The sequence below is a fragment of the Equus asinus genome, chromosome 28, assembly GCF_041296235.1.
Source record: "Equus asinus isolate D_3611 breed Donkey chromosome 28, EquAss-T2T_v2, whole genome shotgun sequence".
Taxonomy (NCBI): domain Eukaryota; kingdom Metazoa; phylum Chordata; class Mammalia; order Perissodactyla; family Equidae; genus Equus; species Equus asinus.
In genome coordinates, this window is record NC_091817.1 from 25,031,626 (window position 1) to 25,047,084 (window position 15,459).

Consider the following 15,459-nt stretch of genomic DNA (forward strand, 5'->3'; position numbering starts at 1 on the left):
ACCTAAATCACTGGGTGACTCACCTGCTTCGGAAGGAGGGGTCAAGGGAAGATGAGTGTGTTCAAGACAAAGCTGGGCTTCCTGGCTCACGGAGTCCACGCAAACTCTCTGCGGTGTACCCCATCCCCAGGACTAGTTCGCTCTCTCAACTCCTCATCTCTGTAAAGAGCATCCTTCAAACCAGCCCTCCTCACCTCTGGGACTCCCCTGCTTTCCTCTGGCTACAACCTGGCACATATGCTCCTCTATTTCACTCAGTCCTCTGTGGCCACGGGTCTCAGTTAATGGCCCCTTCCATACTGAAAACTCTCCATACATTTCTTTTAAAACCTTTTATTCAATAATATATACTTTTAAAATTATAATATGTAACTGCCCTTCATGCCATATATGCCCCCATTCCCGTACTGTGGAGTCTGTGGCCGGCCAGTTAACGTGGTCTGCTGGAAAAACAGGCGGCCGCAGGACGAATCAAGGGGCGCGGGGGAGCAACAGTAACCAACAACCATTTTGCATACCCTTCACATTTCCCATGCTTTCTGGGTCAGGAGGAAGTCAACAGGAAGCCAAAGGCGTGTGAACCTTTTACATTCGGAAGTGAGGTTTGATAAACGGTGGTGGGCTGCCCTTCGGTTGGTCTAGTTCGTGCTCGCCAAACCTGCCACCATTTTGTGTCTGCTCACGGAACGTGATCTCTCTACACACGTTAAGACGTTTGATTTGGTTCTTGTTCTGCTTATGGAAAAGTGGGAGGAACCGCAACAGACCTGGGGAAAGAGATGGGAGGAGGGGAAAGATGGCATTAATTAATCTGACCAGGAGGAAGGACAGGCCTCCACTCGCAAGTGGCCTCCTTCTCTTGAAGAGTGCTGGGGACAGTATGCAAGCTTGACTTTCCCATGCCACTTTGCGGAAAACCTAGCTAAGAACTGCCTCTATGGTTTCAGGTTTCAAACGGTAGGTACCCTCTTCCTTCCTCTTCTGATCACCATTAACAGAGGCAGTGTTTGGCACGGCCTTCTGTGAGAGCAAGAGGAAAGTTCTGGACACTGTGACCAAGTCTCCTCCCCTTCTCTCAGGTCCAGAACGCTGATTTAGTGAGGCCTCCTGACCATTCCATGCAAGCCAAGCTACAAGTTCAGCAGGTCAAGTGTAGATCCCCATCAGACCCAACCCTATTTACTGAGAACATCTTGGGACTAAGAATCAGATGACTGTCTTTACACAGGGAAAGGGCCGAGTCCACTAATAAAGAGCAAAAAGGGAGCTCAAACATTTTTAACTCTCCCCTGGAAGCAGCTGTCTGGCACGGCCTGCAAACCTCATTTCTCCTTCCATCTCCAGCACAGTGAGTGGGTGGTGAGATGCCAGCAGTGTCTCAGAACAGAAACACAGCACTGAGAAAGGACTACGGACCTGGGAAGCTCTCACACAGAAACACCATTTCATGAACACTCTCTTTGGGTAAAGGAGCAGGGGTCTACTGCTTAGCATTTGAGAAAGGCTGCGTGGTGCTTAAATTAAGAAAGAAAGAGCTCTATTTGCCTTGAAGCACTTCGGAAACTGATTTCTAAGCATCCAACTCCACAGAGAGACCAGTCAGTGAGAAAAGAGCTCAATAAATAAAGACACTGCCATCTGCCAAACGATAGCAGGTGCCCGCCTATGTTGCAAAAATTGGGGCTGCAGAGTTTTTCAAAAATGCAGAACACTCTGCCACAAAAGTTAAAGTTGTGCAAGACAACAGGTCAATCCGAGAGGCAGGTGTCGCAATGGTGGAATTCAGAATCAACTACCAAGAAACAGAACAATCCCCACGACACCACTCTAGTCCCCTCTCCTGCTACAGGAGTCGTCACACCAAGGTGACTGACTGCATCCACCACACACACATCCCACAGTTCGAGGCTCATCCCTCCGCTCCCCCGAGAGACAGGAAATACAAGGTTAAGGCCCTCACAGCAGTGGCTGGTCTCCCACTTGGCAGGGCTGGTGATTAGCAACATTTTTATTTAAGAAAACAGGATTTAACACGGCGTTTTTCTTTCTTCCATGGACAGCAGCACATAAACCACACATCAGTCACCCAGTGATACAAAGAGGTGGCCCATCGTGTCTGAAGCAGTCATTTGTAAATCACAACCCAGGCAGTGTTGCTTTTCTGCAAACAGAAGGAAAGTCGGCTCCATGGTTCTTGAAGATTTGTCCAAGCTTTCCACTGGGTGTCAAGATTTCTGTCCCAACCTCTTAGTCACCATTTACAGCAAGAAAAGCCAGCGAGTGAAAAACTGTTAATTTATTGATTCAATGAGAGTTTTCTCTTTTTAAACAATCCCCAATACATGCAGTTCAGGATTAACCATCACATTTGTAGCACATTGTTGAGACTCTACACAAAGGTATGCATCACCTGTATATCCCATCACATCGTTTTCCCCAGCCTCTATACCACCTTGTTCGGGTCGTTTTCATTAACACATCCATATAGCTCAAAAAACGTACGTTCTTACCAGTCTTCTTAGCCAGCTGTTTCCCCGCCACCTCCCCTCCCTCCTGTTCCCACCCTGGGGTTAGTTTTTAAAGGCAGGACATTACTGTCTTAGATTTGTTAAGCTCACTGACAAACTTTGGCTTCTTGTGTGCTCACGTGGACCTTGCTTTTGCTTTTGAAAGGGGTTATATTTCAATGACCTTGACTCTGATCAGTTATTATCCACTCCTATTTATTTGCAGGAGGGAAGTGTGCTTTTTCCCGTGGGTGCTCATGCAGAAACAAGGGTTACTAAATGAATCATTTAACCTGAACTGGCATTAAAGGAAACTGTTAACTGGGCTCTCTCAGCTCCGTTTCAATATAAAAATTTTTCCAACTGTCGCTTGCATCCCAAAATAATTCTGCTTCCATCCTCATCGACGCAGCACCTGGGAGAACCTAAGTCATTTCCCTGAGTAGGTGCAGCCTGAGACCCACAGCCGTCCCGTCAGCTCTCTCTGGGCCTCAGCATCTGCCTTGAGAGCACCACCTTTCGGTCCCACTGGAACCAATCCAGGGGCAGCGCCCATCTCAGGGCACATTCCAAGTTTTCATGTCCCCTAGTTTTCTCCCCTCAAGAGGTCATGGTCCCTCCTCAAGATCTACCTTTTGCCTGTTTTTCTTATTGGTTCCCTTTCTCCCTTTAATAGCCCCTCTCCCAGCTCCCAAGGATTACAAGCTCTTCTATCTCCTCTAATCAGTCTGAGAGCACTTCCTTCTCTGCAAAGAAATACATTTGCTTTGAGCCTTGTGAGTACCAACATGCTAGAAAATGTTAGGAGCCCAGTGGAGTGGCTCACGTTGAAGCGGTTCACATAACTGGCATCGGCCCTCCTCTGACCGGTAAGAAGACCCAGGAATGCCTGGTCTGCATTATACACTGTGGCTTCTCCCACCCAGTCCCCTCCACAGGGAGAGGAGAGGACAGGAGCAGGCCAGTGATATGATCCAGGGAGAGCAAACTGCCAGCAAACCAGACGGAACTCCCCACACTCCCTCGGTTCTCCTCTCACCATGCGGGTCCTCAGCTAAGCAAGCCTGGGTAGCTATGCTCACGTGTGGCCAATGAACTATGACACACTGATCTGTGTTTGGCACAGGAACCTTTTGTCCTCACCACACCAGGTCTAGGTTCTTGAACACAGGCAGTACCTGAGATGATAGTGTAACACTACCCTGTTCCCCACGTTTTTTGCTTTTCTTTAGGAAATAACAAGTCCTTATCATAGGCACTTTTAACCAGTTATAAGGTACTGAAGCAAACGAAATGTCTAATGAAAATTACTGAGATGAATTAAAGAAATAATATGCTACCTGAAAAGGATATTAGGGGGGAAAAAATCTACCACAGCTTCATCTAAGACTAGACTCCCACTCCTAGATACATACATACGTACACACACACATACTCTCTCTCTCACACATACTCTCTCATCTCTCTTCTGGAACTCTCCAAGACCATCTCCTAACCAGGGTAAATACTCTAAGGTCTCAGGGGAGCTGGGCCCATCTGGACACAAAATGGTCCTGGAGCTAGGTAAACGAGAAAAGGTCTGGACTAGACTCACTTCAGTTTGGGAAAGAACCACCTACAGTCAAGCAGCCAGGAGGCTGGGTGTCAAGACCAGACTCAGACAGGAGCGAGCATTTTAAACTCAGTCATGCTGTATGTCTAAGGCATGAGGAGAGGTCAGAAGCATAGGTGGCGTAACAGTACAGTGTATGCAGAAAGACAATGACTCTTGTGTCAAAGCGGCAGCTGCAGAACGCAGGACAGACAGGTCGGCTGTGTTTGCACTACTACATCGTGACCAAAGGAGAGAGAGGCAGAAGTAAGGCACCTGACTCTTCCCCTCCAACTGCTTTTATTGCCTCTGGGGGACCCAAGGGAAAGAAACGGTTACCGCTTCACCAAGACGCTCCAAGAGGCTTCCCCTGCCTGGTCCAGACAGGCAACTTAAAATTTAAAATGCTGGGTGACAAAGGAGGGGATGAGAGGTAGGGGACAGGAAGGACACACAGTGGCACATCTCCCTGACAATATCTAACAGTTCGGTGTTGCCTAGAAGGGCACATGAGAAGGCTTTTAATAATCCCAAACACTGAATTTTGCTGCCTGACATGTCAACAGAGGTTCAGCCAAGAGCTCATGTCTTGTCTTTGATTTTCAGGTAGAACACGTATACATTAATATACAGAATGTGCAACGCAGGCAGTAACTCAGTGCATTTCTTGGCCTTGGGATCTTAATTTTTAATCTGTAAGCTCAACTCTACAATAAGAGTTTTATTTGCATTTTAAGTTTCCACCGACCAAACGACAAAAATAGAATCTACATTTAGAGATAGGACCTGCTACCAATGCCAATACGATTTTATTGGAATATGGAATGTAAACAGATGTTTTCAAACAAACAATCTAACCTTATAAAAATGTATGGCATTATTAAATAGTTAATAAAGAAATCCTAAAGTGTGATGTGATGGCAGACACCTCTAGCTCTAGCCTAGGTGTGTGACGTCCCCACAGCTGTCAAGGCTTGCAGCTGGGGTGAGGGGACTGCTTGCAAATCATACTGGTGACAAGTCCCCCAAAACGAAATCAGCCCTATTTTTTTTTTTTAAACAAAATCTAGGTCCCTTTGTTAATGTGAAGGCTAGCACAATGGAGCCCAAGCTTTGATACTTGCCCAGGAGCTCCACTGCCTTCCCCGAGCCCCTTGGATGCTGCTCTCCTCAGTTGCTTGGGTCATGGGGCGGCCCTGCCCACACGACTCCAGTGCCTGCATGTGGGACTCAGCTTTGCCACCACATTCATGTATTACCTATCAGAGCTTAAAAATGCAGATTACCCTAATTACAGCAGGAAATTGTTTCTCGTGGGGATAAAAAAAGAGGCAAAAAGGGAGGGGTGGGGAAGTACGTTTTTTTCACACAGTAAGTCTTTCCTAAATAAATTCTGATAGGACATTTTTCTCCCTCCCCGACTTGCCTGAAGACTGACTTTCCAGCTTTAGTTATGGTTGTGAACAAAAAGTCTTTGTTTCAGAGAGGTGCATTAAAAGAGGTGCACACACAGGGATGTGCTGAGAAAGGTGAGGTTTTCCTTACAAGGCGGCAAAAAAAAAAAAAAGCTACATGAAAAAAATAGCAGTAAGATTTTATGCTTAGGCAAATCAGCGAAGGTTAGAGTGAGCTCAAGCTATGCACTTAGCACGGAACTTTGACGAGACTGATGGGCCTGTCCACGGCGTCACCAGGTTTAAAGTGAGGCCTCCTGACATCGAAGGGGGCTCTGTGAGGGCGACTACAGTTTGCTCCAAAACGAACACACTCAGAAGAAAACCGCAGGGTTGAGGTACATTTCCTAGAGAGCTCATGTCATAAAAAAATACATAAAACATGAATTTGTATAAGAGCTTAAAAAAAAAAATACTGTCACCGTTTTAATATCTCCTTTTCATAAATGAGGCTGGTGTGTCAGTACAGACTGCTGACATTTTGCTAAAACTTGAGCCTGAATCTCACCAAAGGAAACCCAGACCACAGAGGAATAGATGGGAAGCCAGAAATTCAGAGCTTGTTGACTGAACGAGTTAATTCAACAGTGGTCTCCTGTTAAATAAGGGAAATGTACAACAACTCCGAGCCTTTCATCCCCCATGCATTCCAAAGGGAGAGTCCCCTCAGATCCTGAACTGTGTGCATCGTCACGCTGCCAGAACGGCAGCTCCCTGTAGACTAATACTGGGGAGTTTCTTTTTGACAGACTTTTAGGTCTTTACTGTTCTTTGCGTTTGGAAGGAATGACTAGAATTTCTTTTTATCACACTGTAGTTTTCCTTCAAGATTTCTGTTTGGTTGGTTGGTTTTATTGGCAAGCATCAATGCCGCATTACCCGTCGCTTTCCAGTCTTCATCGGGCTGCTGTGAGACCACTGGAAAGTACAGCATTATCTGTACAAGTCTGGGACTGCTCCTTCACCACGGGGTCTGCAAGAAAACAGGAGGAAAGTCAGTGGAATCGGGGCTGGCCATGTGGGAGATTTTATGGTTAGGCAAATCAGCAAAGGTTAGAGTGAACTCATGAGCATCACAACAAACGCAACTCTTCCACAGTGAGATAAAGAGAGACCGCCAGGAAAGTCAGGGCCAGGAGGGCAACAGAAATTACAGAATTAAGGTTATAGAAAAACCAGACACTGAAAAATGACCAGGGGGAATTGCTCTTACAGTCAACTCTTATAGTTCCTCAGAATACAAGTTCAATTACTGAGATTCATGGAAAAGAGAGGCACAGAAACACTCATTTCCCACTGTTCAGAATTTCTCCTAATTTTCTTATGTGTTATTTTCCTTGAATACTAACATCACATCCAAGCCCCAATTTCTTCAAAGCTTGTGCAATAATAAGCACTTCAGAGGAAAGGGTGACTAAAAAGAGCCGTTAGAAGACCTAGCAATTTTAAGCAACAGCAGTTTAAAAAAAATTTTTTTGAAGTATGATATACATTCAGAAAAGTAGACAGATCATGAATTACATGTTATAAACATGAGTGTTCTCAATTCAATCTAACACAAAGGGTGAAAATAGCTTTCTGTGCAGGAAACTGGAAAGGGGACACTTGAGCTGCACTAGTGTGAGGTCGGAAGGCTGAGAGTGAGACCTTTTCACTCTGCTGTCTACTGACGCTCATGGGCCAGCAGGTGCCACACCACACAGCAACCCATTCTTCAGGGGAGATTTAGTTCACCTCCAGAGGGGAAAAAAGGAGAAGGAAAGATAGCATATTGGTCAAGCAAGAGACAGGGTGCAAGTGTTCATCTCGATTCAGAGAGTGAACTGAGTCACTTAACCTCCCTTATTCTCAGTCTCCTCTGGGACTGGACTAAAACATCTCACACTGCCGCCAGTAAGAGGAAAGTCTGAGACGTACTTTATCAGTGGGGAGAACTATATGCACGCAGAACAATAAGCAGCCACATCAACTGAATATGCACCCAGAGCTCCAAGTGAGACCTAAGGAGTCTGTAATTCAGACAGGAGTTTAGTGAGGTCTTTCTATACCTGCTCTCCTTTCCCCAAATTCCGTTTAACTTATTTTCTTCTTTAAAAATTTACTACGGTTACCTTATCACTTTCACCTAATTACTTGTTTTTTGAAGGGGAAATAAAATCTTTGATTAGTTCCTACACAAATGTATATATTTGAAAAAAAATTTTAGATACCAGTGATCTATAAACTCAGGGCCACAGGGAATGGTCAAAGGGACCAGACTCAAGGGAGCTGCAGTGGAGGACAAGGAAACACCTTTGGGGATCAAGAAACAGATCTGCAAAGCTGTCTCAACAGTCTAGAACTAATGAGGCCAAAGTCCAGGGACAATTCAATGCAAATACCTAGAATTCTCTTGACTGGTGCCAAGCATAAAGGGTAGAAGAGCTTTCCCTTTAATAGATTCCCCCGAGACTCACAGAAGTATGGGTGCTCCATGGCCTCTTTGGCGGTCAGTCTCTGTTGATGGTCGTATCGCAGAAGTTTGTCCAGAAGATCTAGGGCCTCAGGGCTGACAAGGTGTCTGTTCTCACTATGGATAAAGTTTTCCCAGCGTTTCCGTGAATGTCTGAGGAGAAAAGGGAAGCATTAGTATTCTGAGATTGAATTCAACAAGAATCCTTCCTTACGTACTAGGGCTGAAGGCAACAAAATCTTAGAATACTGCACTGACAACAAGCTCGTTAAATCTCACTCTTCTGGGTACCTACTCCACCCCCACAGTTACAATCACAGCATCCTCAAACAAAACAGTGCCCTGATACATGAAATTAATTAAAACTTCTACATCTGATTTAGAATTTGTGGAACCCTTCTAGATTATGTTTTATGCCCAGGCTTTTAGTCAATTCTGGGCGAAGCACAGAGGTAGCTGAGTAATTTTTATTGTTCAGCAAATATATTTAGAGAGCTAGCCTCAGAAACATGAAGCCTCATAAAATAGTTTGAAAATTGTCAACACAACCTATGCATTTCAACGCTACTGCACTGTTTATCTGAAAACATGGTTTAAAATTTGCTACCTTATACAAAGTCCATTACACAGAACATAAAGAAATTATAAATCTCTAATTAAAAGAATCACATCTTCTAAGATTTTCCACTAAAATAAGCATATGTTGTACCAAAAAGCTTTTTTCTGTAACACTGTGATTTTGTCTTCCATTTTCTATTGATAAACAAGTTATCTCTTAGAGAAGTAAAAATGATTAGAAGACACATGTAAGCAATGCCCAAATATCTCAAAATAAGTTAAAAAAAAAAACAGGGCAAAAAAGGATCTTTCAACTTTGACATGCTCAGAAAGGGGAAAGAGCTTGAGAAAGCACTTTCGGCTCAGCTTCCCCCTCCTGAAGTGGGTAAGTGAAATCCTCTTTCTTTCCCTCTCTCTTACTTACTGTCCCAGGATATCGTTGAAGTGTGGATCCAGGTCTATGTGATACTTCTTCAGGTACCCATATAGCTCATCTGTCCCCAGGACCTTGGCAATGCGAACAAGCTGAAACACAAAACAAACTGACCAAAACACTGAGCACGGGGCTCACTGCCAGCCCGTGAGGATGCTGTACAAGGACTCAGAGCACCTGCACCTCACCACATCTCCAGGGACCAGACACAGACCCAGGCCCGGGGCAGAGAGGCAGCAGAGGCAAGGACACCAAGTTCACGTGAATGCACATTTCAAAACTGCCTTTAAAATGGTAACAGAACTTACGACAATAATCTTCTAGAAGCTGATGATTATGGGGCATCACAACCTAATGACTAGAATCCAGTTTAATAGACAAGAAGGTGCCTGACTTCTTCACAGACCCACTTTAGAAGCTGGGCACAAGATAGCATTATGTGTCTGTATCTTTCTGGGGACCTGGTAACCACAGACAAAATTGTGAAATTCTTTACCCTGAAGAAAAGCTCAAGTGCAGATGTTGAGTGCCATTTAGGGGCTCAAGGACAGAATCCCTATCAAGGGATGTTGTTTTCTTCGCATCTGCCCCCAAATGGATATGAGTCAGATGGGGTCTGCTCACCTGGTCGTAGTTGTCCTGTCCATGGAAGAAGGGTTCCTTTCGAAAGATCATGCTCGCTAACATACAGCCCAAACTCCACATGTCCAAGCTATAATCATACATCTGAGGAGATAAGATATTTTAGAATTCAAGCAAAATAAAAAGTAGCTGAGAAAAATTGGAAATTACCATTTTGGAGTGGAATAAAGACTAGGTTTTGAATGTATCCAAATTAACTACACAAACAGTAAACCAGGAAAAGCCCTAAGGAGATGTAAAAAGAACCCAGAGGCGCTGTGCTGACCATTTTACCTGATAGTCCACGAGGAGCTCTGGTCCCTTGAAGTACCTGGAGGCGACACGGACGTTGTACTCCTGCGCAGGGTGATAGAACTCCGCCAGGCCCCAGTCGATCAGCCGCAGCTGCAAATAGGACACAAACGAAGGAGGTGAGAGGACTGTTTCTAGAGGCCTGTGCCTTAGAACAAGGCCACGTCACATCAGATAACAATTATTTGGCCACATAAAAAAATGTTAGCAGGTGCACTGGCTAAAAAACTACACTTTCAGCAACTGCATAAAAGGTTATCTCTAGAGCAGAGCACTCAGAATCTGATTCGCTTTTTCTCTTTTTAAATTTAAATGATCCCAGCTCATCATCCTCTCTACATCAATAGAGCTCAAGCTTTCTTTCTGCCTCCATACCACTTAGATGTGTGACACATTCCCCCATCATTAACAGCTTTCATTATAAGCTCTAGTCATAACTGAAAGGCTTGGGGACATATGCCCCACTCCTGGACAGAAGCACTATTCTAGCTTTTCATTAACCTAATACTAGTGATTCATTTACTCACCAATCAGGGACAACCAGAATTGGATACCGAAAGGAGGAGGGACCCAACTGTACTTTTAAGGCCAGGCAGATTGGTCTGAGGGTTGTTAAAAAAAGAAGTAGAAACTATCAGCTGTAGTTTCTTTCGTGAGGCCCTCCAGAGAACCAGGACCAAAATAAACAAGTGGTTACAGTTAGGGTCAGCTGTCTACCTTCCTTGAGTACTTTGCTTATGCAAAGTAGAAACCAACACTGGAGACTGGAGAAGTTAACAGTTATCACAAGTCTGCCAAAGCAAACAGCCTGGGTCTCCAGAAACCACCTAGGTCCTGGCCAGCATTTTGGTCTGCCCTAAGCCTTCCAGTGAAAGGCTTGTTGCTGCCTGGCTGTAATGGTACCTTTTTCTGTTGGTGATCTATCATGACATTGTGAGGTTTCACATCCCTGTGCATGATTCCCTTGCTGTGGCAGTAATCCAGAGCCTATTAGATAAGAAAGCACAGAGAAAAGTAAGCAAACCCTCTACCACCCCCCAATGCAAGCATATTCTTATTTGGTTGTGACAGCTTGACTTGAACAGTCTCCCAAGGGGCAGCTTACTGTCTGTAACGAAAGAGAAAAAACATGCTTCAGAAGACACCCCTGCTGTCTGTGCATACTACGTTGGCAGCTGGTAGGAAGGGACATGAAGGGCTATCATGAAGGTTTCTTAAAAAGGGGGAATGACACCCTTCTTCAGGCGCTCCTCTCCTAATTGTAGCTGGTAGTAATTTACCAACCACCTGGATTTAGAAATCATACATTAATTTGTTGGTCTAATTTGATGTGTTTAAAGCCAGATCTGGGAACCTCCCTGGAGTCACCTCTCATAGTGGTTCAAAGGACATGCAGAAGTCCATGTGGACACAATGAATGACATCCACATACATCTTTCAGCGCACACTGTCTTTTAGGTAAGTATTCCATGCGGGTTTTCACGAATAATATGCATTTTAACATTAGTATTTTCCTTAAAAACAATCCCTGAACCATCTGGTCTTTAATTATAATTATATTATTACTCTATGGAGGAAACTGCTTCCTATAAGATAGTTGATATGCAAATAAGATTTTTAAGTGTACAAGTCAATGATTTTTTAGTAAATTTATGGAGTTATGCAACTATTAGCACAATCCAGTTTTAGAAATTTTCCATTATCCCAAGAATTTCCCTTCAGCTTGCCTGCAGTCAATTCTCATCCTCATCTTCCTCCTACTTTCCCTTTCCTTTCCCTCTCCCTCCAACCACTGATCTATCTGTTGCCATGGATTTGCCTTTTCTGGACATTTATAAAGTGAAATAATACATAGTACTCTGTCTAGCTTCTTTCACTCAGCATAATGATTCTGAGATTCATCCATGTTGCTTTTTTCTTGCTGAATGGTATTCCACTGTATGAATCCAGGTGACAGACATTTGGGTTGTTTCCACTCTTTGGCTATTACGAATGCTGCTGTTAAGAACATTCACGTACAAGTCTTTGAGAGGACATATACTTCCACTTTTCTCAGGTAGATTCCTAAAGGTGGAAATGCTAGGTTGTATGTAAGTTTACATTAAACTTTTTAAGAATCTGCTTGTTTTCCAAAGTGGCTGCACCATTTTACATTCCCAGCAGCAACGTATGAGAGTTCCGGTTTCTCTACATCCATGCCAACACTTGCGATTGTTCCTCTTTTTGATCATAGCCCTTCCAGTGGGTCTGAAGTGGTACCTCACTGTGGTTTTGATTTGCACTTTCCTAACGAGTGATAAAGGTGAACATCTTTTTCTGTGCTTATTGGCCAGCCTATAGAGGCATACCTTGGAGACACCACAGATTTGGCTCTAGACCACTGCAATAAAGTTAATATAGCAATAAAGTGAGTCATATGAATTTTTTGGTTTCCCAGTTCATGTGAAAGTTACATTTACACTTACTGTAGTCTATTAAGTGTGCAACAGCAATATGTCTAAAAAAAACAATGTATATACCTTAATTTAAAAACATTTTATTGCCCAAAAATGCCAACCATCATCTGAGCCTTCAGTGAGTTGTAATCTTTTTGCTGGTGGAAGGTCTTGTAAAAAACACAGTATCTGCGAAGCGCAATAAAATGAGGTATGCCTGCATCTTCTTTAGACAAATGTTGATTCAAATCTTTCACTCATTTTTTATGGGTTATTTGGGTTTTTTTAAAAACAAATAACATAAAAATTTGCTCCTAAATCTCCCTTTTCTAACACAGTAACTATTTTCATAAATTTCAATGTTAGGACCTTTGGTTTGTCTTAAAAAGCACTTGAAGCCTACATGAATCTCATGATATACTCCTTGAGTTACAATAATGACAGCAACCCAGAATCTCACCCACCTACTATGTGCTTGGCCCTGAGCACTCTTGGTGGAGTTTTCCATGGGACAAGATTAGGGTTTCTCAATCTCAGCACTGTGGGCATTTTGGACCAGATAACCCTTTGTTGTAGGGAGCCGTCCTGTGCATTACAGGATGTTTAGCAGAATCCCTGGCCTCTACCAGTAGTACCTCTCCAATTGTGACAACCAAAAATGGTTCCAGACACTGACAAATGTCCCCTGAGGGACAAAGCTGACCTAGTTAAGCAGCAGTGGACTAGACTAGCAAGGGCACGGTACCAGGCATCTTTACATGGGAGGGAATACATAAGCCAGAGAATGAGCCCAAGACCAACATTTCAGGAATAAGCAAATTTTGCTTTCCTCAGACGCAAGAGTATACAGTGCATGATGCTTTTTATATGAAGGTCAAGAATACACAACACTCAACTCTGGTGATGGAGGTGAAAATATAATCTTCAGAGGAGCGAATACTGAAGAGAAGCGGGCACAAGAGAGCCTTCTCGGGTATTCATAATATTCTCTACCAACCCTGTCCAGAACTTTATGCAACAACAGAAAGTTCTACATCTGCACTGCTCAATATGGTAGCCACTAGCCACATGAGGCCACTGAGTATTTGAAATGTGACTAGTGTGACTAAGAAACTGCATTTTTACTTTTACTTAATTTAAATAGCTACCTGCAGGCAGCAGCTACTATATGGGACAGCACAGTTCTGTGTGTATCTGGGTGAAGGTTTCACTTACGTAAAATCCAAGACTGTACACTTAAGATTTATTCACTTCATTTATGTAAGTTCTACTTCCATTTAATTTTTCTCTGTTTTACACCAAGAGCTGTAGCCAGACTCCACAGTGGTTTTGTGGCAGTGCCTTCTGAAACCAGGACTCCTGAGAACAGACCTCCCCGAATCCGAATCAGACCGGACTCTGCGCATAGCCTCAGTGAGGCCCTGAGCAATCGCTCTGCAGCCCTCAGCCTCAGTTTCTTCTACAGTTTTAATTGAGTTAAATATTCCTCTTCCCTAGCCCCGTTCCCCCGACAAAGAGAACAGTTAGGAAGTGCTGATTCTGTTATTTTGCCTAGTCTTTGCCCAAAGGAATAAACTAATTAGAAGCCCAATACCTGGGATGTGAAAAATACCTGATGGAAGCAAAGGCTGAACAAATACAGGAAAGGAATTAGTTATTTTGCCAAGTTCACTAGTCAGACTCCCTGTGGAGACACTGACATGCTCTTAAATTCTTTGGGGAATTATTTCAGTTTTAAAATTGGGTGGTTTCTGACCATTAAGCATGAAAGACGTATTTCGAGTTTCATCTACGGTTCTATGCCTCATTAGCACAAAGTATGCCCTTACCACCTACCTGCCACCTCCAGAAAGCAGAGAGGACATCAAACACTGAGTGCCATGTGCATGCGCAGCCGTGGAGACCCGCACCATCGGGATGCCTACCTCATCTAAGGATAACTGTGCTAGGTTATACATCCTACCTTTGGTGTGCCAGCTAACCACAAACTCTTAATACCTCGTTTTAAAGAATAACCAATTGTGGGATCTGGATGGCAGCTCTCCTGGGGTGACTGCTCGGGATTCTCTGGGAAGCCCCTCCAGGGACTGGCTAGCCTGACAGTTCACAGGACACGCCTCTGCAAAGCTCTCCCCCATGAGGCCTCCAATTCTAGTTTGGAGTGGACACGGAAGAGTATGGGATAAACCAAGCTCTACCTTCTCCATCTTTCTGATCTTATCGACAAAAGAAAGACCCAAGAGCCATTAGAGCGAACCCTTAAATCCACCACTTTGGCTCTAACGACAAGTAGTTTATGCAAGTTCTCGTAAGAAAACACATTCATCTCATAAAGCTAGTTCTTCAAATTCCCATTCCCTAAAGCTCAGCCTTAATCTAACTTGGTATTTTGCCCAAGCAACTTTTTATGCCATCAAAACTCCATCTTGGCAATTTTCTTCAGTAATGTCAACAGCTGAGTCACCTCTATATTCTTTCAGAGGTACTTAAATTGAGGTCCACACCCTCCCCAAAACTTTATGTAATACTGTATATTTATACATCCATTTTGAGGGGAGTTCATAGCTTTCATTAGATTCTTAGTGATTCATGACCCTAAAAAACTTAAGAACCATTGGTCTATGCCATTCTACAAACCTTTTTAGAATTCCGTACCTAAGTGTTTACCCAGACAAACTAAAACAGATCATTCTTCCATCAATCAGTAATGCCTGAAGATTTCAGTCCTGGGACTGGTAGGTCTCCCAGAAGGTCCGCCCAGCACCCCTCCCTGTGCGTCAAGGTTAACTAACCAGGGCCAGTGGGGTAGGCTAGAGGACAGGGCGTCTCATGAGAAGTGGATCATGAGAGATGGCAAGAAAAAGATGGCTGCAAATGCCTGCCCTCCCTGTGTGCATATCCCTCCACAAGGTGGCTTCAACAGTCTGCCCATCAAGAGGGGAAGTCCGCTTCTCCATCCTTTGACTCTAGGCTTGGCCACATGACTTGCTCTGGCCAATAGGGCATTAGCAAACATGACACAAGTGGGGGCTTGAAAAGTGCTTACACATTGAGGTTTGCCTTCTCTTGCTGCTAGGAACCCCAGGACCACCATGG

The 15,459-nt window shown here is 44.0% G+C and overlaps 1 protein-coding gene across 3 annotated transcripts in view; it reads right to left on the reverse strand.

The window, feature by feature from the left end:
* Window positions 1-317: 317 nt before the first annotated feature.
* CSNK2A2 (casein kinase 2 alpha 2) overlaps window positions 318-15,459 on the reverse strand; it is a 38,729-nt gene continuing 23,587 nt past the window's right edge. For 2 of the 3 annotated variants that reach the window (XM_044760765.2, XM_044760767.2), the window contains 7 exons: window positions 10,832-10,915; window positions 9,911-10,021; window positions 9,620-9,721; window positions 8,987-9,087; window positions 8,009-8,157; window positions 6,432-6,525; window positions 318-767 (listed from right to left, as the gene is read on the reverse strand). In XM_044760765.2, the coding sequence (XP_044616700.1) occupies window positions 6,449-6,525; window positions 8,009-8,157; window positions 8,987-9,087; window positions 9,620-9,721; window positions 9,911-10,021; window positions 10,832-10,915 (624 nt within the window). In that variant the 3' untranslated portion in view covers window positions 318-767; window positions 6,432-6,448. The remainder of the gene's footprint in view (window positions 768-6,431; window positions 6,526-8,008; window positions 8,158-8,986; window positions 9,088-9,619; window positions 9,722-9,910; window positions 10,022-10,831; window positions 10,916-15,459) is intronic. The other variant, XM_070500223.1, reaches the window with a different exon arrangement.